Here is a 24664-nt window from a genome sequence, read left to right as displayed (position 1 = left end):
CAAAGTCCCAGACCTTGGGAAGATCCTGACCAAGGGTGAAATCTAGAAATTGTTATGACTAAGAAAACCTGGGGGCCAGCACCGTGGCATAGTAGGATAAGCCTCTATCTGCAGCAGTGGTTTGAGTCCCGGCTACACTTCTTCCAATCCTGCTCTCTGCTATGACCTGGGAAAGCAGTGGAAGATGGCCCAGGTGTGTGGGCCCCTGCACCCATGTGGGCGATCCGAAGAAGCTCCTGGCTCCTGGCTTTGGATCTGTCCAGCTCCAGTTGTTGCGGCCATCTGGGGAGTGAACCAGTGCATGGAAGACCTCTCTATGTCTCTCTCTCTCTGTAACATTGCCTCTCAAATAAATAAATAAACCTTTTTTAAAAAGACTAAGAATGCCTGATTATTCTGAAAATTTTTTTTAAAATGAAACTGTTATCAACTGGACTTCCTACTACATGCTGTGAATCCAGTAGAAACAAAATTCCAGATCCACATAAAATTGCATATGGGTATTTTGAGGTAAAGATTTACTTGATTTTTTTATTTGAAAGGCAGAGTGAGAGAGAGAGAGACAGACAGACAGACATAGAGTGAGGTCTTCCATCTGCTCGTTCACTCCCTAAATGCCTTCAACAGCTGGCCTGGGCCAGGCTGAAGCTAGGAACCTGGAACTTCATCTGGGTCTCCCTTTGAGTGGCAGGAACCCAAGTACTTGGGCCATCTTCCACTGCTTCCCTAGGCACACTAGCAGGGAGCTGGGTTGCAAGTGAAGTAGTCTGGACTCCGGTGTTCATATGAGATTCTGGCAATGCAGGTTGCAGCTTAACCTGCTGTACCACAATGTCAACCTCCAATAATGGATGATTTTGATAAAAGTCAAGTACAAGTCTTCATACGTCCCAATTGTTTCAATTGTAAATAAAATAACAGTATTTTATTTACAGTATTGACTATGTTTATTTTATACTGTACCTTTCACTAAAAATGTAAGTACTGCAAAAAAAAACAACAAAAAGACAAAATCAATATTCAGAAAAATATGGATGATAGTGTCATTTGTATAAGAAAAAGATGCTCTGTCTTTCCTTCTCTCTGTAACTCTGCCTTTCAAATAAACGAAAGAACTCTTTAAAAAAAAGAAAGAAGAGGGGCTGGCACTGTGGCAAAGTAGGCTACACCTCTGCCTATGGTGCTGGCATGCCATATGGGTGATGGTTCGTGTCCCAGCTGCTCCTTTTCCTATCCAGCTCTTTGCTGTGGCCTGGGAAAGCATCAGAGGATGGCCCAAGTGCTTGGGCCCCTGCACCCACATAGGAGACCCAGAAGAAGCTCCTGGCCCCTGGCTTTGGATTGGCCCAGCTCCAGCCATTGTGGCCATCTGGGGAATAAAACAGCGGACAGAAGACCTTTTTTTCTCTCTGCCTCTGCCTCTCTGTAACTCCATCTTTCAAATAAATACATCTTTAAAAATAAATAAATAAAACTTTTTAAAAATGGAAAAAGGAAAAATGGAAAGACTACAAATATTTGCTTGTATATGCGTAAACTGTTTCTTGTATGTTACATAAATCTGATAGCAGTAGTTGGCTATTGGAAGGATCATTGGAAGGCTTGCGGACACAAGTGAGAGGGAAGGGAGTAGGCACTGTGGCACACAGTAGGTTGAGCTGCCACTTGTGATGTCGGCATCTCATACCAGTGTGAGAATTCAAGTCCTGGCTACTCTGCTTCTAATCCAGCTCCCTGATATTGTGCCTGGGGAGGCAGTGGAAGATAGCTTAAGTTCTTGAGCCCCTGCCACCCACGAGGGAGATCTGGATGGAGTTCCAGGCTCCTGGCTTTGGCTTGGCCCAACCCCAGCTACTGCATCCATTTGGGGAGTGAACCACCAAATAGAAGCTCGCTCTCTCTGTTGTTCTGCCTTTCAAATAATAAATAAAATAATTTATTTATTTATTTTTTATGATTTATTTATTTATTTGAGAGTTAGAGTTACAGAGAGAGGGAGAGAGAGAGAAAGGTCTTCAGTCTGCTGGTTCACTCCCCAAATGGCCGCAACAGCTAGGGCTGGGCTGATATAAAGCCAGGAGCCAGGAGCTTTTTTTTCCAGGTTCCAACATTGGTGCAAGTACCTGGACCAATTCTACTGCTTTCATAGGCCATTAGCAGGGACCTGAATCAGAAATGGAGCAGCCAGGACTCAAACTAGCACCCATATGGGATGCTGGTGCTGCAGGCAGAGGCTTAACCTAGTATGCAACAGTACCAGCCTCAAGAAAATCTTTTTTAAAAAGAGGGAAATTTTTTAGTTGTAGATTCTTCTAAACCTTTCAAATTTTTGAAACCATGTAAATTTTCAAAAAGCAACATTAAAAATAAATGAATATTTTCTGATAGTATACTGTGACTTTTGGTATAACTGTTAATATTCCTAGGATAAAACAGGTATAATATAGTCAAGTCTCAACCAAAATCTCAAGAAATTTTACAAAAATATTAGAAGTGGGGAAGAAATATGGAGGTGAGCAAGTAAATCTTATTTGGGAAAAAGTGAAGATTTTTTTAAAGATTTTATTTTTTTTTTACTTGAAAGAGTTACAAAGAGGCAGAGGCAGAGAGAGAGAGAGAGAGAGAGAGAGGTCTTCCATCCACTAGTTCACTACCCAAATGGTCGCAACAGCTGGAGCTGGGCCAATCCGAAGCCAGGAGCCAGGAGCTTCTTCTGGGTCTCCCAAGTGGGTGCAGGGTGGGTGCTTTCTCAGGCCATAGCAGAGAGCTGGCTTGGAAGTGGAGCAGCCGGGACTTGAACTGGCATTCTTATGAGATGCTGGCACTGCAGGCGGCGGCTTTACCCACTATGCCACATTGCCAGCCCCAAAAGTGAAGATTATAGGTATTAAATAATTATTAACAGAAAAATATAAGCTTAAGTATATATATTTTAAAGATTTATTTATGTATTTGAAGCCAGAGTTGCAGAGAGAGAGAGAAAACTTCTGTCCGCTGGTTCACTCCCCAAATGGCCACAATGACCAGGGCTGGGACAGGCTGAAACCGGGAACCAGGAGCTTCATCCAGGTCTCCATTAGGGTGGCAGGGGCCCAAGCCTTTCAGCCATCTTCCTCTGCTTTCCCAGGCCGTTAGCAGGGAGTTGGATGGGAAGTGGAACAGCCAGGACTCAAACCAGCACCCATATGGGATGCCGGCATTGCAGGTGGCGGCTTTACCCACTACACCCTGACACCAGTCCCTGAATATATTTGTTTAAATACAAGGGCAGTGGCTAGCGCCGCGGCTCACTAGGCTAATCCTCCGCCTAGCGGCGCCGGCACACACCAGGTTCTAGTCCCAGCCGGGGCACCAGATTCTGTCCCAGTTGCCCCTCTTCCAGGCCAGCTCTCTGCTGTGGCCAGGGAGTGCAGTGGAGGATGGCCCAAGTGCTTGGGCCCTGCACCTGCATGGGAGACCAAGAGAAGCACCTGGCTCCTGCCTTTGGATCAGCGTGGTACGCCGGCTGTGGCGGCCATTGGAGGGTGAACCAACAGCAAAGGAAGACCTTTCTCTCTCTCTCTCACTGTCTACTCTGCCTGTCAAAAAAAAAAAAAAAAAAGATTTATTTATTTGGAAGAGTTACAGAGAGAGCGTTGTAGCCAGTGATTTTACTCATTATGCCACAACACCAGCCCCTCTCCCCCTCTTTCAAATAAAATAAGTAAAACTTTTAAAATATATATAAAAGTCCCTGGAGCAAGTACAGTCTCTTCAATGAATGGTGCTGGGAAAACTGGATTTTCATTTGCAGAAGCGTAAAGCAAAATCCCTACTTTACACCTTACACAAAAATCCACTCAAAATGGAGTAAAACCAAAATCTATGATCTGATACCATCAAATCATTAGATAACACTGGGGAAGCACTGAAAGTAATCCTATTAATAAAGGGGATTACATTTAATTGAGAAGCTTCTGTACTGTAAAAGAAACACTCAGGAAAGTGAAGAGGCAACTGACAAAGTGGGAGAAATTATTTTCAAACTATTCAATTAATAAAGGATTAATAACCAGAATATATAAAGAGGTTAAGAGACTCCACAACAGAACAAAGAACCCAGTGAAGAAATGGGCAGAAGACTTAAATAGACAATTTTCAAAAGAGGAACTCCAAATGGCCAACAGACACATGAAAAAAAATGCTCAGGATCATTAGCCATCAGGAAAATACAAATCAAAACCACAATGAGGGCTGGCACCGTGGCTCACTAGGCTAATCCTCCACCTTGCGGCGCCAGCACACCGGGTTCTAGTCCCATTCGGGGCACCAGATTCTGTCCCAGTTGCCCCTCTTCCAGGCCAGCTCTCTGCTGTGGTCAGGGAGTGCAGTGGAGGATGGCCCAAGTGCTTGGGCCCTGCACCCCATGGGAGACCAGGATAAGTACCTGGCTCCTGCCATTGGCAGCGCGGTGCGCCGGCCGCAGCGCGCCAGCCGCGGCGGCCATTGGAGGGTGAACCAACGGCAAAGGAAGACCTTTCTCTCTGTCTCTCTCTCTCACTGTCCACTCTGCCTGTCAAAATAAATAAATAAATAAATAAAACCACAATGAGGTTTCACCTCACCCCTATTAGAATGGCTTTCAGACAGAAATCAGCAAACAAATGCTGGTGAGGATATAGGGAAAAAGTACCATAGTCCATTGTTGGTGGGAATGTAAACTGGCACAGCCACTATGGAAGACAGTATAGAGATAACTTACAAATCTGAATATAGACCTACTATATGACCCAGCCATCCCACTCCTGGGAATTAACCCAAAGAAAATGAAACCAGCATATGAAAGAGTTATCTGCACCCCCAAGTTTATTGCATTTCCAATTCACAATAGCTAAGACATGGAACCCAAACGCCTGTCAACTAAAGACTGGATAAAGTAATTATGGGATATGTACAACATGGAATATGACACAGTGGTAAAAAAATAAAATCTGGTCATTTACAACAACAACAACAAAAATATATAAAAGTATCCTTTATATTTAGTTGACTAGAAATAGGATTGAAACCTAGAGGGAGCAAAGATAATTTAATCAGTCAACAAAAGTCAGGAGAAGAAAACATAAGAAACAATAAGACCTCTTGCATAGAAAACATGAAATAAGATGGCAGCATAAAACCCAAGATGTGGGAAAGATGTCATGGCACAGCAGGTTAAGCTGAAGCTTAGGATGCTCACATCCCATATTGGAGCACTGATTCGAGTTCTGGGTGCTTCCAATTGAGCTTTATTTTTTTTAAATAATTATTTTATTTCTTTGAAAAACAGTTACAGAGAGAGAGGTACAGCCAGAGAGGTCTTCCATTCCATTGGTTCACTCCCCAGATGACTGCACTGGCCAGAGCTGAGCTGATCCAAAGCCAGGAGCCAGGAGCCCGGAGCTTCTTCCAGGTTTCCCACATGGGTGCAGGAGTCCAAGGACTTGGGCCATCTTCCACTGCTTTCCCAGGCCATTGCTGAGAGCTGGTTGGGAAGTGGAGCAGCTGGAACTCAAACCGGCACCCATATGGGATACTGGCACTGCAGGCTGGGGCTTTAACCCACTGCGCCACAGCACCAGCCCCTCCAATTGAGCTTTGCTTCCAGTTTAGCTCCCTGTTAATGCACCTGAGATTCAGCTTAATTATTTCAATTTCTGTCACTCACCTGACAGACCAGGATGGAGTTCCAGCCTCCTGGCTTTGGCCTGGCCTAGTCCACACTGTTGGGGGCATTTGGGAAGTGAACCAGTGGATGAAAGCTCACTCTCTCTCTCTCTCTCTCTCTCTGCCTTTCAAATAAGTAAAAACAATTAAAAAGTTTTAAAAATATATCAAATTAGGAATCAAAGCAAGAAAGGTACCATTTATTTATGTTGGCAGTTCATGTCCCGGCTGCTCCACTTCTGATTCAGTTCCCTGCTAATGTGCCTAGAAAGCAGCAGAAGGTGGCCCAGTGCCTGGGTTCCTGCACCCGTGTGGGAGACCTGGATTAGGCTCCTGGCTTCGGCCTGGCCCAGCCCTGTCTGTTGTGGCCATTTGGGGAACAACTAGCAGATGGAATAAATTTATTTTTATTTGAAAGGCAGAGTTACAGAGAGAGAAGGAGAGATCTTCCATCTGCTGGTTCACTCTCCAAATGGCTGTAGTGGCAGTGACTGGGCCAGGATGAAGCCAAGAGCCAGGATCTTTCTCCAGGTCTCCCTTGTGAGTGCAGGCACCCAGGGACTTGGGCCATCCTGCTTTTCTAGGTGCATTAGCAGGGAGCTGGATCAGAAGTGAAGCAGCCAGTGACTCCCTCTACAGGCTGGGCTTGCCTTTTCTATGGCTCATCTGTAGCAGGATATACACCTAGCCTTGTCTCATCAGTCTTCTTTCCCTGCAGCCCTTTCTTTATCAAGCCTAATGTCACACCTTCAAGAAGAACAGCAAGAGAGCTTCACAGAGCACCCCACTAGGACCTGGGGTCCCTGCCACCCATGTGGGAGAGCTGAATAGTGCTCTGAGATGTTGGCATCAGCCTGACCCAGCTCTGACTGTTGCAGGCCTTTGGAGAGTGAACCAGTAGATGGAAGATCTCTGACTCTCTCACTATTGCTCTGCCTTTCAAGTGGATGAACATAAATAAACATCAAAAGAAAAAAAGAACACAAATTATTGAAAACAGAAATGAAAGTAGGAACACTTCTAACAAGTTTAAAGAACTATAAAAGATTGTAAGAGAATACTATCAACAATTATTGGCCAAAAAATTGGATAGCCTAGATAAAATGAACAAATTCCTATAAACACATAATTCACCAAAACTAACCCATGGAGAAATAAAAAACACAGGGGCCAGGGTTGTGCCACCAGCATCTCATATTGAAGTGCTGGCTCAAGTCCTGGATGCTTTGCTTCCAATCCAGTTCCCTGCTAATGCGCCCAAGAAAGCAGCAGATGATGGTCCAGATACTTGGGTTCTTGCCACCCACGTTGGAGAGCCAGATGGAATCCAGGCACCTGGCTTTGGCCTGGCCTAGCCCTGGTCATCATGGCCATTTAAGTAAACCAGTGGGTGGAATATCTTTCTCCATCACTCCCTCTCTATTGCTCTGCCTTTGAAATAAATAAATAAATATTAAAAGAAAGAAAGAGTGGCCAGAGTTGCGGTGCAGTGGGTTAAACCACAGCCTGTGATGCTGACATCCCAAATGGGAGTACCTGTTCAAGCCCAGCTGCTCTGCTTCCAGTCTCACTCCCTGCTAATGCACCTGGGGAAGCAGCAGATGATGGCCCAAGTACTTAGCCCCTTGCCACCCATGTAGGAGACCCAGATGGAGATTTTGGCTCCTGACTTCAGCCTGGCCCAGCTCTGGGAAGTAAACCAATGGATGGAACACCTCTCTATGTCACTCTACCTTTCAAATAAATAAATCTTTAAAAAAATCAGTGTGATACTGGCATACATATAAGTCAATGAAACAGAATAGAGTCTAGGAATCAATCTTCACATGTAAGGGTACTTCAAGTTTGTGGAAAATGGAATTAAAAGATGTTTATGGGATGGGCATTTGGACTATTTTTTTTTTTTTGACAGGCAGAGTTAGACAGTGAGAGAGAGACAGAGAAAGGTCTTCCTTTTCCATTGGTTCACCCCCCAAATGGCCACTATGACTGGTGCACTGCGCCAATCTGAAGCCAGGAGCCAGGTGCTTATCCTGGTCTCCCATGCAGGTGCAGGGCCTAAGCACTTGGGCCATCCTCCACTGCACTCCCAGGCCACAGCAGAGAGCTGGACTGGAAGAGGGGCAACTGGAACAGAATCCGGCGCCCCAACCAAGACTAGAACCCAGGGTGCCGGCGCCGCAGGCAGAGGATTAGCCAAGTGATCCGCGGTGCCGGCTGCATTTGGACTATTAAACTGTCAGGATGCCCCCATCCCACATCAGAATGCCTGGGTTTGACTCTTGACTTTGGCTCCTGATTCCAACTTCCTGCAAATGCAGACCCTGGGAGGCAGCAGTGATGGCTCAAGAAATTGGGTTCCTGGGGCCAGTGTCGTGGTGCAGCAGGTTAAGGTGCCCCTTGTGATGCTATCATCTTATACCACAGTGCCAGTTCGAGTCCAGCCTCGATAGAGTTCCAGACTCCTGCTTCAGCCTGGGATTCTAGTGTCACAGGTGGTAGCTTTACCTGCTGTACTAAAAAAGCCCCATAAAATACCTTTTTCATAACCTTTGTGAAGGCTCCTCATACATTGTTAATTGATATTTTAAAATTTGTTTTTTTAACTACAAATTGACAAGTTATAGTTGTATTTATTTGTGGGGTAAAATATGATTCTGATTTATGAATGCAAAGCAGAATAATTAAATTAGGCTAATTTGCATATCCACTACATCTAATACCATTTTTATAATATAAACATTTGAAATTTACTCTCAGCAATTCTGAAATGTATAACACATTATTATTTACCATATTGATAAGTGTCATGCAATGCATCTCAAGGAAAAACAAATTTATTCCCCCTATCTAATTAAGGATTTGTACCCTATGACTATCGTCTCTCCATCTTCCCCGCCACCTTCAGCCTTTGGTTACCACCATTCTATTTTCTTAATTCTACTTTTTTAATTTTGTGAAGTGGAGAGACAGAATGAGCAAGCTCTCATCAGCTGTTTCACTCTGCAACTGCTAACAACAGCCCTAGGCCTGAAACCAGGAGCCTAGAGCGCAATCCAAGTCTCCCACATGGGTGTCAGGAACCCAGTGACTTGAGTCATCACTGCTGCCTCTCAGGGTCTTTATCGGAAGCAGCAGGAGTCAGCAGCTTAAACTGGGTTTCAAACTCAGGTAATTCAATAAGGGATGTGGGTTATCTTGGCCAGTGTCTTAACCAGTAAGCCAAATAATTGTTCCTCTCTGCTTGAGATTGCTTTAGATTCCATATATACAAAGAGTCTACAAAGGGTTCATGGAAAATGCATATTAACAAAAGTATACCTGTATATCAAAATTTTTACACCAACATAAGCTTATTTTTTAATTCCCTATGCCACAAACTTTTTGGAGTACTATATCTGTAGTGTAAATTCTTAGAATTGGCAGTAAACAGGAGTATACATTTAAAGTCATTTATTTAAAATTAATTGTTTGAAGGACACACAGAGACACAGAGATCTTCCATCTGCTTGTTCACTACCCAAATTCCTGCAACAGCTGAGGTTCTACAAGCTGAAGCCAGGAGCTGGGAAACTCAATCCAGGTCCCCTATGTGAACAGCAGGAACTAAAGTGCTTAAGTTGTCACCTGCTGCCTCCAGGTATATTAGCAGGGAGCTAGATCAGAAGCAGAATATTTGGAAGTTGAATCAGGCACTCTGATGTGGGATATGGTAAACCAAACAAGTTAACCACTGTGCCAGTGCCCACCTATGGACATTAGTTGTGACAATCAGCTGTGCCAATGAGTTGTTGGATATAACAGGAAAAGCACAGGTAACAAAAGAAAAAACAGATTAATTGCATTTTATCAAAATTAAAATATTTTATACATCAAGGACATTATCAAGAGCATAAAAAGACAACCCACATGGGAGAATGCATTTGCAAGTCAAATATTTACCTGATAAGACATTAACACTCAAAATATGTAAAGAAATTCTGAAACTCAACAAATTAGCAAAAAAAAAATCTCAATTCAAAAATAGGTGGTTGGGGCCGGCACTGTGGTGTAGCGGGTAGGGCTGCCACTTGCAGTGCCAGCATCCCATATGGGAGCCTGTTCATGTCCTGGCTGCTCCACTTCTGATCCAGCTCTCTGCTATGGCCTGGGAAAGCAGAAGATGGCCCAAGTGCTTGGGCCCCTGCACCCATGTGGGAGACCAGAAAGAAGCTCCTGGCTCCTGGCTTCAGATTGGCGCAGCTCCAGCCATTGCAGCCATTTGGGGAGTGAACCAGCGGATGGAAGATCTCTCTCTCTTTCTCTCTGCCTCTCCTTCTCTATGTAACTGTGACTTTCAAGTAAAATAAATAAATCTTTAAAAAAAAAATAGGTGGTTAAGATGCCTGTGTTGGTTAGTGTTGTGGCATAGCAGGTTAAGCTGATGCCTGGGACACTGGCATCCCATACAGGCACCAGTTCCAGTCCCGGCTGCTCCACTTCCAATCCAGCTCTCTGCTAATGCACCTGGGAAAGCAGTGGAAGATGGCCCAAGTACTTGGGCCTCTGCCACTGATATGGGAAACCCGGATGGAGTCCTAGGCTCCTGGCTTTGGCTTGGCCCAGCCCCAACTGTTGTGGCCATCTGGGGAGTTAACCAGTGGATGGAAGATCTCTGTCTCTCCCTCTAATGCTGCCTTTCCGATAAATAAATAAAACTTTTTCATTTTTGTTACATTTTTCTTAATATATAGAAAACAAATTTTATGTACAATTTCAAAAATATACTTTCCTCCTTCCCTCCCTCCTTCCTAAATAAATTAAAAAAATAAAAAAAAAAGATGCCTGTGTCTCGTATCAGAGTACCAGGGTTCAATACCTACCTCTAGCTCCCAACTCAGTTCCTGAGAGGCAACAGTGATAGCTCAAGTAATTTAATTCCTGTCACCCTTATGGGAGACTTGGATTGAGTTGTTAGCTCCTGGCCTTTGGCTCAGCAGTCATAGCTGTTGTGGGCATTTGTGAAGTAAACCAGTGGATGGGAGCAATCTGTCTCCCTACTTCTCAAATAAATAAAAATTAAATGATTTATTTATTTATTTGAAAGGTATAGTGATCAAGAATGAGGTAGAGATGGAAAGAGATAGTCCATCTGTTTTTTTCACTCCTTGCCAAATGCCTGCAATAGGTAAGGCTATGCCAAGCTGAAACCAGTGGCTAGAACTCCATCCTGGTCCCCCACAAAGGTGGGCAAGAACCCAAGTACTTGGGCCATCATCTGCAGCCTCCCAAGCACATTAGTAGGAAGCTGGATCAGAAGTGTGAAATAGGGGTCAGCATTGTGGCCCAGTGAGTTAAGCCACTGCCTGTAATACCAGCAACCCATAAGGGTGCTGATTTGAGCCCAAGCTGCTCTGCTTCCAATCCAGCTCCTTACTAATGTGCCTGGGAAAGCAATGGAAGATGGCTCAAGTGCATGGGTCCCTGCACCCACATGGGAGACCCAAATGGAGTTCCAGGCTCCTGACTCATTCCTGGCCATTGCAGCCATTTGGGGAGAGAACAGAGAACAAGATGGAAAATTCTCTCTCTCTGCCTATCAGATAAGTAAATAAATCTTTAAAAAAAATAAGTGAGAAGGGGCCGGCGCCATGGCACAGGTTAATCCTCTGCCTGCAGCGCCAGAATCCCATATGGGCACTGGTTCTAGTCCTGGCTGCTCTTCTTCCAATCCAGCTCTCTGCTATGGCCTGGGAAAGCAGTAGAAGATGGCCCAAGTCCTTGGGCCCCTGCACCCACGTGGCAGAACCAGAAGTGTCGCTCCCCCTCTTCATGGAGGAACGACACTAAACCCTGCCTAGGCTTCATATCCGAGTCACGGCACCATTATGTCGCTCCCCGTCTTCGTGGAGGAACGACACAGGACCCTGTGCTGTTCTTTTGTCTGCTCGGCCCTTCCCGGGTTTGCTCCTGGTTCTTCCCGGGTTGGCTACCGTCCCTTCCACCTCCGTGGAAGGGCGGTTCCCCCTGCCACTTTCCCCACTTCCACGGGGGAGCGGCACACCGCCGGCCGGCTCTCTCGGGGGCTGCACAGGTGTTCCTCAGGTGTTCCTGGTGCATGTTGTCTCTCTCCTCCTTTATAGTCCTCTTCCACCAATCCCAACTCTGCTACCCACACGCCGAGTACGCTGCTCTCCTCCAATCAGGAGCAGGTCCTGCTGTTTATTGGTTGAACTGGAGGCAGCTGAGTAGAAGCTGTTTGCTCCTCTCCCAGCGCCATATTGTGGGAGAGCAGATGCATAGAATAAGTCTTAATTTCAGTAACAGTCTAGTCCGAGTTGCTCCCCACACAGAAGAAACTCCTGGCTCCTGGCTTTGGATCGGCATAGCTCCAGCCATTGAAGGCTTTTGGGGAGTGAACCAGCGGAAGGAAGACCTTTCTCTCTGTCTGTCCCTCTCACTGTCTGTAACTCTACCTCTCAAGTAAATAAATAAAATATTTAAAAAAAATAAGTGAGAAGTAGGTGGAACTTGAGCCATTTATTCCTATATGGGATGTGGGCATCCCAAGCAGTGGCTTAACTGTTGCACCACAATACCCACCCCTAAAGCTTTTTTTAATAAAAATAATGGACAAAGGATTTGAACAGAAACTTCTCCAAAGAAGATATACAAATATCCCATAAACACATGAAAAGATGCTCACCATCATAAGGCATTAGGGAAATGCAAATCAAAACCACAACGAGGAGCAGGTATTTAGCCCAGCAGTTACGTCACTGCTTCAGATTCCCTCATCTCATATCAGAGTGCCTGGGTTTATGTTCCTGCTCTGTGTTTGATCCAGATTTCTGCTAATGTTCACCCAGGAGGCAGCAGGTGATGGCTTAAGTACTTGGGTCCCTGCCACCCATGTGACAGACTCAGATGGAGTTCCTGGATCTTGGCTTCAGCCTGGCCCAACCCTGGGTATTGTGGGCATTTGTGAATGAATCATAGAAGATCTCTCTGTGTCTTTGTCTCTTTCAAATAAAAATAAATAAAGCTTACAAAAAAACTAGATACCACTTCACACCCATTAGGATGGCTATAATTTTAAAAAAGAAAACAAGTGTTGGCAAGGATGTGGAGAAATCAGAACCTTGGCATTGCTGATGGGAATGTAAAATGGTTGCAACCACTGTGAAAAGCAGTTTGGTGGTTCCCCATAAGTTTAAACAAAGAATTACCATATGATCCAGCAATTCCACTTCAAGATATATGTCCCCCAAAATTGAAAGCATGAACTCAAATACTTTCACACAGCAGCATTATTCACTACAGCCAATGTAAAAATGGCCCAGGAAGGGCCAGCATTGTGGTATTGTGGGTTAAGCCGCTTCCTGCGTTGCTGGCATCCCATATGGACACCAGTTCAAGACTAGCTCCCTGATAATGGCCTTGGAGAGCAGCAGAAGATGGTTCAAGTCCTTGGGCCCCTGCACCCACGTGGGAGACCTGGTTTCAGCCTGACCCGGCCATGGCCATTGAGGCCATTTGAGGAATGAACAAGTTGATGGAAGATATCTCTATTCATCTCCCTCTCTCTGTAACTCTGCCTTTCAAATAAATTTCAAAAGGGGTGGTGGTGGTGGTGCTGTGGTACAGCAGGTTAATTACCTGGCCTGAGGCACCAGCATCCCATGTGTGTGTCAGTTCGAGACCCGGCTGATCCACTTCAGGTCCAGCTCTCTGCTGTGGCCTGGGAAAGCAGTGGAGGATGCCCCAAGTCCTTGGGCACCTGTGCCCACATGGGAGACCTGGAGGAAGCTCCTGGCTCCTGGCTTCGGATCGGCGCAGCTCCGGCCATTGCGGCCAGTTGGGGAGTGAACCAGCGGATGGAAGACCTCTCTGTCTGCTTCTCTCTCTGTGTAACTCTGACTTTCGAATAAATAAATAAATGTTTTTAAAAAAAGGACACAGGTGACCAACAATAAATATGGTATATACATATAACAGAGTAATCTCTAGAAATTAAAAGGAATAAAATTCTGATACATGTTATAATATGAACAACCCTTAAAAACATGCTAAGTGAACTAAACCAGACAGAAAAGGACAAACAGTATATTCCACATATGTGAGATACCACGAATGGGCAAATAAATAGAGGAAGTGGTAGCTAACACCACTGAATTGCACACTTTAAAATGGTTTTGCCACTACAAAATAAAAAAGAAAGTTAAAAGCTAAATGAAAAACTTAGAAAATATATTTCAACCCATATGACAAAGTTCTTTCTTAGAACTTTCCTAAGGATTTTCTTGGTATACAACATACTTTCAGTACACACACAGATGAATAAATTTAAACAATAAGGAGGCTTTATTGGTTCTTATAACTGTAAATTCCTGGAGATGAGCAGGCTTTTCAGACTGGTTTGATTCCATAGAGAACAGTATCATCAAGGCCCAATTTCTGTCCATCTGTGAGTTTGGCCTTCCAAAATGTGAGCTTCATCCTATATTGACTCCCTTCTCAGTAGCCGAAGGGCTGCAGCATTTGAAGGCTTCTCATGAACCCTACAACACTGTCCAAAGAGAGACAAAGCTGTCTTTTGGTACCTCTCTCAAAGAACATAAACGAAACCAAAAATATCTTCTTCCCCCCAAATACTTCATCAGATATCCTACAACATTTCAGTTCTTTGGACCATTCCTGAACAATCCCCTTGACAAGGACAATGATATACACTGATCGACTAAGCTTGGGTTGCCTAAATCAATCACTGAGGCACAGAGGATGGGTTTACTCTGGTGCACTTCTCTGGAAGCTGGGAGTCAAAGTAATTCCACCCCCACACTAAATTTGACTGCTAAACAATGGGGAAAGTGATGGAATGGATGTTGGGCAGGAAATCATATCAGCTACTATCTATGTAGACCCAGCAACTATACATCCAGTAATTTAACCTATAGCTATACTGGTACATGTACAAATAAGTATGTTCAAGAAGACTGTGAATAATAGAAAATTGGAAACAACCAAAATGCCTAGGATTGGTTAAATTATAATAAAGCCATAAAAAAACAAAGCAACTTTAAGTGTACTGACAGGACACAATCTCAAAAATATAAGTGAACAAAGCAGAGTCAATAATAACATGTCAGCATTTCAGAAATCAAAAAAGGAGGGAGGAGATGGATAGATTTTAAATTTAAAAAATTTCAGTTTGTATCAATAAGCCAGACCAGAAAGAGTACACTTACACACATATAAATGATTTGCATATAAAATATCTAGAAGATACACAAGAAATTGACAATAGGGGCTGGTGTGATTCAGTGGGTTAGCTACTGCCTGCAATGCCAGCATCCCATATGAGCGCCAGTTGGAATCCTGGGTGCTCCATTTCTGATCCAACTCCCTGCTACTGTGCACAGGAAAGCAGCATATGTCCCAAGTAGTTGGGCCCCTGATGCCCACATGGGAAGGCCCAGATGGAGTTCCAGGCTCTTGTTTTGGCCTGGCCCAGCACCAGCCGTTGCAGTGATTAGGGAGTAAACCAGCAGATGGAAGCTCACCTGTCACTCTGCCTTTCAATAAAATATTTTAAAACTTAAAAAAAAATTTAAATTATAGGTTTCTAATTTTTACATGTCAGATTGTCAAAATTAAAATATTTGTTAAGAGCCAGTGCTGTGGCATAGCTAATCCAGTCCTAGGCTCTTGGCTTCAGCCTAATCTAGCCCTGGCTGTTGTGAGCATTTGGGGAGTGAACTAGTGGAGGGGAGATTGCTCTGTCAATTCCACCTTTCAATTAATGAAAATAAACAAACATTGTAAAAAGAAAAAGTACAAACTACTGATATACAACATAGTTGAAGCTCACACAATGGAAAAACTCAGATGCAAAAAAGTACACACTATGTATAATGCCATTTACATAAAAATCAAATATAGGCCAAACTAATATAAGATTATATAGGTCAGAATGTAGTTAATCTTGGGAATGCATAATGGCTGAGAGGGATCACAAGGAGCCAGCCTTAGGTGGTATTAGAAATGTACCATAATTTCCTATTTTATTTTTATATTTTATACATAGGTATATACAAATGTAAAAATGTATGAAGGGACTTCAAAATGTTCATAGTAAATGGAATTGAAAGATAAGCTTATTGGGGCAGGTGTTTGGTGTAGAGGTTTAGTTGCCACTTATACTGCATATACCCTGGGCCAGTGCTGTGGTGCAGTGAGTTAAGCTGCCATCTGCAGTGCTAGTATCCCATAAGGTCATTGGTACAAGTCCTGGCTGCTCCACTTCTGATCTAACTCCCTGCTAATTAGTGCCTGGGAAAGCAGTGGAAGATAGCATTAGTGTTTGGGTCCCTGCACCTACGTGTGAGACCCTGATGAAGCTATAGGCTCCTGGTTTCAGTCTGGCCCAGCCCTGGGTGTTGTGACCTTTTGGAAATTGAACCAGCAGATGGAAGATATCTCTGTCTCTCCATCTCTCTCTGTCACTACCTTTCAAGTAAATAAAATAAATCTTTTTTAAAAAAAGAATTTTTTGCAACAAAATAAACTTACCTTTTAATTCCATTTTCCACAAGCCTACATACATACACATAAACATATGGTGCAGTGCACTGGTTGTAAAGTATAGGAATCAGGAGAAACAATGAATAACCACAGTCGCACTGGATTAAGTGCTGGAGCACACCTTTGCTCTGTGGTCATCTGATCCCTGGTAGCCTACAGCCTACGTTGTTGGGTTTTTACTTAACAAATTTATTTACTTATTTGAAAGGCAGTGTTACAGACAGGCAGAGGCAGAGAAAGAGTCTTCCATCTGTTGGTTCACTCCCCAAATGGCTGCAACGGCTGGAGCTGGGCCAATCTGATGCCAGATGCCTGGAGCTTCTTCTGGGTCTCCCACGCAGGTATAGGGGCCCAAAGACTTGAGCCACCTTCTACTTTCCCAGGCCATAGCAGAGAGCTGGATGGGAAGTGGAGCAGCCAGGACTCGAACCAGCATCCATATGGGATGCTGGCACTGCAGGTGGTGGTTTTACCCACTACACCACAGCCCTGGCCCCCAGCCTAAGTTTTAAAGGTCTCATGCTCATAGGTGATATCTACCTGGAGTTCAGGTGATGAACAGAGGAAAAAGAATGAAAAAACATATTAAGAGAAAACAACTGAGAATTCATGAAGACTTCAATCTTCAAGATTCAGGAATCCTAAACAAAAGGAAAAAGGTAAAGAATCCTATGAAGACAGACTGTAGTGAAACATCAGAACACCAAAGAGAAGATCCTAAAAGGATTAAGAGATTTGATACCTACTTATGAAAATATACAACACCACCTATAAAATATTCTTGCCAAAAAAGAGAAAAAAATAAGAGCCCAAATCTACATTTAAGTAAACATCTACATCTAATCAATATTCAGGAAATACAAGGAACAGAACACACCACAGGAATGCAACCAATAAAATCCATTCTATAGGAAGCCCCATAGGAGAAACAAACCAGTTTCTTCAACAAATAAATCACCCAAGAGAAAGGGGGGTGGGTAATGGAAGGGGCGCCTGTAGAGTAAGATATTTAAGAAACATGTCAACCAACTGTAGTATATGATCTTTTATTTGGATCCTGATTCAAATGCACATTTATGAGGCAACAGGAAAAATCTGAAAAATCATTGTACAATTGATAATAAAGAATCACTTTCTAAAAATGAGTTTTGTTGTAATGTTTAAGAAGAATCTTTGTTTTACAGCTACATATAAAAATATTTACAAATGAATGAATCTGATATTTGCTTCATAATAACCTTGGTGAACAAGGGGTTAGGGGAATTACAGATGAAACAATACTGGCCAACCACTGAAGCTGCATGACAAGAATATAGGAATTCAGCATACAATTCTCTTACTTTTTGTATATTTGAACCTTTCCATAATAAAAATACAGGAGAAAAAAAGAACCAGAGGAAAGACAGATTACCTTCAAAGAATTGACTAATTCAAAGAATTATCAACCAAAAAGCAGAGTTTAGAATAGTATATATAGTATGCTACTATTTGTTTAAAAAATAACACAAGGCGGGTATTTGGCCTAGCAGTTAAGATGCTGGCAAAGATGTCTGCTAAGACACTCACATCCCACATTGAATGAGTTCAATACCAGGTGTCAGTGCCTGACTCCAGCTTCATGCTAGTGCAGATCCTGGGAGGCAGTGGCGATGGTTCAAGTAACTAGGTTTCACCACTCACGTGGGAGACCTGAATAGAGCTTCTGGCTCCCGGGTTCAGCCTGGCCCAGTCTCAGTATTTACAGGCTACTGGGGGAATGAACCTGCAGAAGGGAGGTCTGTGTGTGTTTGTCTGTTGCTCCAATAAATAAAAATTTTAAAAAATAACATTCACATACATGCTCCTATTTGCAGCAACATCTCTGCAGGACAAATAAAAATTAATAAGAATTGTCTTTTTTTAAAAATGATTTATTTTATTTATTTGAAATAGTTACAGAGAGAGTAGAGACAGAGATCTTCCATCTGCTGGTTCACTCCCCAGATGGCCACAATGGCCGGAGCCGAGCCAATCCAAAGCCAGGACCCAGGAGCTTCTTCTGGGTCTCCCATATGGGTGCAGAGGCCCAAGCACTTGGGCCATCTTCCACTGCTTTCCCAGGTGCATTAGCGGAGAGCTGGATCAGAAGCGGAGCAGCCAAGACTCATCTGGCGCCCATATGGGATGTTGACACTGCAGGCCAGGGCTTTAATCTGCTGCACCACAGTGCTGGCCCCCAAGAATTATCTTTCAATAATGGAACTTGGAAACTGGGAAATATAGATGGGCAACTCTTTATCTACTCTTTTATACTATTTAATATTTTTAAAAAATTTATTTATATGAAAGGCAGAGTGACAGAGAGAAGGAGAGACAGAAAGAGTTCTTCCATCCATTGGTTCATTCCCCGAATGGCCACAACAGCCAGGGGTGGGCAACACTGAACTCAAAAGCCTGGAACTCCATCCAGGTCTGACATGTGGGTACAGGGGCCCAAACATTGGGGCCATCTTCTGCTGCTTTCCTAGGCACATTAGCTGGATTGGAAGTAGAGCAGCTGGGACTCAAACCAGTGCTCTCATATGGGATGCCAGCATCATCACAGGCGGTGGCTTAACCCACTGCACCACAACGCTGGCTCCTGAACTTTTTATCTTGTACCTTAAAAGTATTTTTTCAGAAGGCTGGGAACAGGAGAATTTCATAACTTGATAAAGAGTATAAAAAACAACAATAATCATACTCAACAGTGAAATACTAGTAGCATTCCCCTTAAAGTTAGAATAAAACAATAATATTCATCTGTTTTACAAGCATTGGTATTGTTCTAGCCAAAAAATCAAGACAAAAAAAGATGAAAAACTTTAAGTTAGGGAGGCCTGTACCCCATATAAGAGTGCCTAGGTTCAAGTCCTGGCTACTCTGCTTCTGATCCAGCTTCCTGCTAATGTGCACCCTGGGAAGCAGCAAGTAATGAATCAAGTAGTTGGGTCTCTGCCACCCATGGCAACTCAGATTACATTCTGGACTTAAAGCTTTGGCCTGGCCCAGCCCCTGCTATTGCAGGCATTTGGGGAGTGAACCAGCAGATGGAGGATCTCTCTCCATCTATGTCTATCTCTCATGCCTTTCAAATAAAATGAAAATAAAATTTTTCAAAAGTTTAAATGTTTTAAATGGAGACTCATATCTTTCATATATAATACATGGTCTCAGAGAATCAAATGAGATGATATTATAAGTAAACAAAAAGTTTGGCAAGTTTAAAATCAGTAACTTCCCTATATAGAAACAATATCCCATTAGAAAATACAAGGAAAGGGGCTGGTGCTGCGGCGCAGTGGGTTAAAGCCCGGGCCTGAAGCACTGGCATCCCATATGGTTGCCGGTTCTAATCCCGGCTGTTCCTCTTCTGATCCAGCTCTCTGCTATGGCCTGGGAAAGCAGTAGAAGATGGCCCAAGTCCTGTGTAGAGTCAAAATCAAAATGGAGTGTGGCTAAAAGCAAATTGCAGATCTCTCGCTTCTGTACGTATTAGCTTTGCTTGCTTACGGCTAAGGGTGTATCTTGTGAAACTGTGGGCCCAAATTCCCAGGAACTAGGTTGACAGAAATGTGTCCTTCACTGTTATCTTACAACCATATCTTAGATCTGTTATTGCTAACTGTTATCTTACAACCATATTCTGGGCTTTTTTATTGTTCACTGCATACCAGGGGTCCGGTTCGAAATTGTGAGCCCTAGTGGATGGAATACTATAAAAAGCTGTGTAACTCGCTGTTGGCTGCTGCACTCTGGTAAGGAGTATCAGTCCAAATCGGTTGCCGGTCCCGATCTGTTGCCTTGCCTCTCATTTTCAGTAAAATTCATGTGTGACTGTCAATGGTTTTATAATATTCTATTTTAGCTGATGAGTGGATGCAACACTTGGGCCTGGAAGAAGCTCCTGGCTCCTGACTTCGGATCAGTGCAGCTCTGGCAGTTGCAGCCATCTGGGGAGTGAACCAGTGGATGGAAGACCTCTCTCTCTGTCTTTACCTCTCTCTGTAACTCTTTCAAATAAATAGAAAAAAATCAATGGTAGACTCTCAAGATCATTAAAAAATACAAGGAAAATATTCCATTCACATAAGGAAAAAAATTACAGGGGGAGGGGCCAGCATTGTAGGACAATGGGTTGGGCCCTGCCTGCAACACCTGCAATCCCATAAGAGCACTGGTTCAAGTCTCAGCTGTTCCACTTGCAATCCAGTTCCCTGTTAATGCACCTGGGAAAGCAGCAAAACATGGTCCAAGGCCTTGAGTCCTTGCACTGTGTGGGATAACCCTATTGGAATTCCAGGCTCCTGGCTTCAGCCTGGCCCAGCCCTAATCATTGAGGCCATTTGGGGAGTGAACCCACAGATGGAAGATGGATCTCTCGATACTTCTCTCTCTCTCCTTTTTCCCTCCTCCTCCGTGTAACTCTGCCTTTCAAATAAATAAATCTAAAAAAGTTATAGGTGGGGTGGCACTGTGGCTCAATTGGCTAATCCTCTACCTGTGGCGCCAGCACTCCAAGTTCTAGTCCCGGTTGCTCCTCTTCCAGTCCAGCTCTCTGCTGTGGCCCGGGAAGGCAGTGGAGGATGGCCCAAGTGCTTGGGCCCTGCACCCCATGGCAGACCAAGAGGAAGCACCTGGCTCCTGGCTTTGGATCAGCGCAGTGCGCCGGCTGTAGCGGCCATTTGGGGGGTGAACCAACGGAAAGAAGACCTTTCTCTCTCTCACACTGTCTAACTCTGCCTGTCAAAAAAAAAAAAGTTATAGGTGAAAAATCTAACAAGAAATGTACAAAATATTTATGAGTAAAACTATCAAATTTGACTAAAGGTTGTGAGTATGAATATCTGAAAGAGAATAAAAGAGGAGCCATTTTACAAGTAAAACTACAAAGTCTCCAGAATCAAAGAAACAAGGTATAGCAGGGGATGGGCATAACATATGGGGCTAAAATTCAGCTTAGTTGAAAGCTGTATATCAATATTCATTTTTAAATGCCCAATCTTTCCTATAAACAAAGGAAAGGAAAAATAAAAATGAAACATTAATTGCACTTTTGGCTGGTAAATTTTAATTGATAGCATCAAGGAATGATGTGGATATTGGAGAAATTGGTACTTCATACACCATTGGGTACCCATGTAAATTAGAATAGCATTTGAGGGAAACTGAGTAGAAATTATCCACATTTTAGATATGAAAGGATTATATATACTTTCTTTCCCAGAAATCTCTTTTAGAAACCTATCCTCAAAAAATATTAGCAGAAATGCCCAAAGATGAATTTCATTACTGCATAATTTGTAATAAACAAAAAAATTGGAAACAACCCAAGTGCCCATCAATAGGGGATAATTATATAAATTATTTCCATATCCATACAATAAAAGTATTATGCTGTAGAAGAATCTCAAAGATCTACACATATTGACAGGGAAATATCTTCCAAGAAATAGAAAGTGATAGATTTAATGATCACACACATTACTAAATAACACTGTTGGGGCTGGCACTGTCCACAGTGGGTTAAGCTGCTGCTTGCGACACCAACATCCTGTTTTGGAGTACTGGTTCAAGTCTCGGCTGCTCCACTTTCAATCCAGCTCCCTGCTAATGTGATTTCTCTGTCTGCCTCTTCCTCTCTGAAACTGCCTTTCTTTCTTTCTTTTTTTTTTTTTTTTTTTTTGGACAGGCAGAGTGGACAGTGAGAGAGAGACAGAGAGAAAGGTCTTCCTTTGCCGTTGGTTCACCCTCCAATGGCCGCCACGCCCGGCGCACTGCGGCCGGTGCATTGCGCTGATCCGAAGCCAGGAGCCAGGTGCTTCTCCTGGTCTCTCATGCGGGTGCAGAGCCCAGGGACCTGGGCCATCCTCCACTGCACTCCCGGGCCATAGCAGAGAGCTGGCCTGGAAGAGGGGCAACCGGGACAGAATCCGGCGCCCCAACCAGAACTAGAACCCAGTGTGCCGGCGCCGCAAGGCGGAGGATTAGCCTATTGAGCCTCTGTAACTGCCTTTCAAAAAATAAATAAATAAATCTTAAAAAAAAAAAACTATAGAATGATTCCAAAACTTGTCCATATATAGACAGGAATCTGCTAAGACTTACTTTTTTTTATCTCTCTACATGTCATACATCAGGGCTGGTGTTGTGGCAGGGTAAGCTGCCACCTGCAGTGATGGTATTCCCATATGAGCACTGATTTGTGCCCCAGCTGCCCCACTTCTGATCCAGCTCCCTGCTATCATGCCTAGGAAGGCAGCAGAAGATGGCCCAAGTACTTGGGTCCCTGCCATCCCCCTGAGAGACTGGCTTTAGCCTGGCCCATCCCCAGTCATTACAGCCACTTCGGGAATAAATCAATGGATGGAAAATCTCTGTCTCTCCCTCCCTGTCTCTCTCTCAAATAAATGTTTAAAAAATGTCAAATACTAGAGTATCACATTGATGGAAATGATACACAAACCTATCTTTAATGCTGACTTTCCTCTAATTTGTATTTACAATTAACTACCTGCTAGCAGTTCAACTCATGTTTTGTCATAATTTTAAACTTAAGTCTAAAATAAAATTCATCATCAAAATAATATTCAAGGATCCAGCATGGGGCAATGAACTAAGCTTCTGCCTGCAATGGCGTCATTCCTAAAGTGCCTGGGAAAGCAGCAGGTGACAGTCCAAGTGCTTGGGCCCCTGCCACTCACATGGGAGATGCTGATGGAGCTTCAAGGTTCTTGGCTTTGACCTGGTCCAGACCTGGCTATTGTGGCCCTTTAGGGAGTGAACCAGCAGATGGTGTATGTATGTATGTATGTGTATATATATATATATATATATATATATATATATATATATATATATTTATGTGTGTGTGTGTGTGTTTACCTGTGTCTCTTCCCTTCAGATAAATAAGTAAATCTCTAAAAAGAACAGTAGTCAAATAATAATAGTTCTCATTCATGGTTTTCCTACTTTTGTTAAAAATATTAGTCCTCTAACTTGTGACTTCAGCTTGAAGTCTTAGAGTCAACTTATATGTTACCCCCATCAGAAAAAAATCACCAGGCTGGTGTTGCGGCATAGTGAATAAAGCCACCACTTGCAATGCTGACATCCCATATGGGCATGCCATTTCAAGTCCTGGCTGCTCTACTTCTGATCCCACTTTCTGCTAATGGCCCCTGCCACCAATGTGGGAGACCCAGAAGAAGCTCTTGGCTCCTGGCTTTGGCCTAGCCCAGCCCTGGCCATTGCAGCCATCTGGGGAATGAACCTGAGAATGGAAGCTCTCTCTCTCTCTGCAACTCTTTCAAATAAATAAAGGGTGGGGATGGCACTTGTGGGCATAGCGGGTAAAACCACCGCCTGCGGTTCTGACATCCCATATGGGTGCTGGTTTGAGACCCAGCTGCTCCACTTCTGATCCAGCTCTCTGCTATGGCCTGGGAAAGCAGAAAATGGCCAAGTGCTTGGGCCCATGCACCTGCATGGGAGACCCAAAAGCTCTAGGCTCCTAGCTTCAGATTGGCCCAGCTCTGGCCATTGCAGCCATTTGGGGAGTGAACCAGAAGATGGAAGATATCTCTCTCTCCCTCTCTGCCTCTCTGATACATAAATAAATCTTTAAAAACAAATAAACAGGGGCTGGCGCTGTGGTACAGCAGGTGAAGCCGCTGCCTGCAGTGCCAGTATCCCACATAGGCGCCGGTTAGAGTCCTGACTGCTCCACTTCTGATCCAGCTCTCTGCTATGGCCTGGGAGGGCGGTAGAAGATGGCCCAAGTCCTTGGGTCCCCATCCCCCCGAATGGGAGACCCGGAGGAAGCTCTTGGCTCCTGGCTTCAGATTGGCACAGCTCCAACTGCTGTGGCTGACTAGGGGGTGGGCCAGTGGATGAAAGACCCCCCCCCCTCTCTGCCTCTCCTTCTATGTGTGTGTAACTCTGACTTTCAAATAAATATTTTTTTATTTGACAGGTAGAGTTATAGACAGCGAGAGAGAAACAGAGAGAAAGGTCTTCCTTCCATTGGTTCCCTCCCCAAACGGCTGCCACAGCTGGCACTGCGCCTATCTGAAGCCAGGAGCCAGGTGCTTCCTCCTGGTCTCTCATGCAGGTGCAGGGAACCAAGCACTTGGGCCATCCTCCACTGCTTTCCCAGGCCACAGCAGAGAGCTGGACTAGAAGAGGAGCAACTGGGACTAGAACCCGGCGCCTGTATGGGATGCAGGCGTCACAGGCAGAGGATTAACCAAGTGAGCCATGGCGCTGGCCCCAAATAAATAAATATTTTTTTAAAAATAAATCTTAAACAAATAAAGAAAAAAATCAAATCTAAGGTTTTCTTTTTTTTTTTCAAAGATTTATATATTTATTTGAAAAGCAGAGAGACCAAAACCAA

The 24664-nt window shown here is 43.8% G+C and overlaps 1 protein-coding gene across 8 annotated transcripts in view; it reads right to left on the bottom strand.

Moving 5' to 3' along the window:
- Nucleotides 1–24664, bottom strand: part of ITGB1BP2 (integrin subunit beta 1 binding protein 2) — a 56149-nt gene that overhangs the window by 12057 nt on the left and 19428 nt on the right. For 4 of the 8 annotated variants that reach the window (XM_089324615.1, XM_051827200.3, XM_089324614.1 and 1 more), the window contains one exon: nucleotides 14006–14233. The exons of 2 other annotated variants lie outside the window; for them this stretch is intronic. In XM_089324615.1, coding sequence (XP_089180741.1) covers nucleotides 14165–14233 — 69 coding nt within the window. In that variant the 3' untranslated portion in view covers nucleotides 14006–14164. Of the gene's footprint in view, nucleotides 1–14005; nucleotides 14234–20655; nucleotides 21010–24664 lie in introns of those variants that run through there. 2 more of the 8 variants (XM_089324612.1, XM_089324610.1) reach the window with 1 other exon arrangement.

This window comes from Oryctolagus cuniculus, chromosome X (genome assembly GCF_051225735.1).
Source record: "Oryctolagus cuniculus isolate XC-2025 breed Fujian yellow rabbit chromosome X, ASM5122573v1, whole genome shotgun sequence".
NCBI classification, from domain to species: domain Eukaryota; kingdom Metazoa; phylum Chordata; class Mammalia; order Lagomorpha; family Leporidae; genus Oryctolagus; species Oryctolagus cuniculus.
This window is presented reverse-complemented; position numbering and strand designations above follow the sequence as displayed.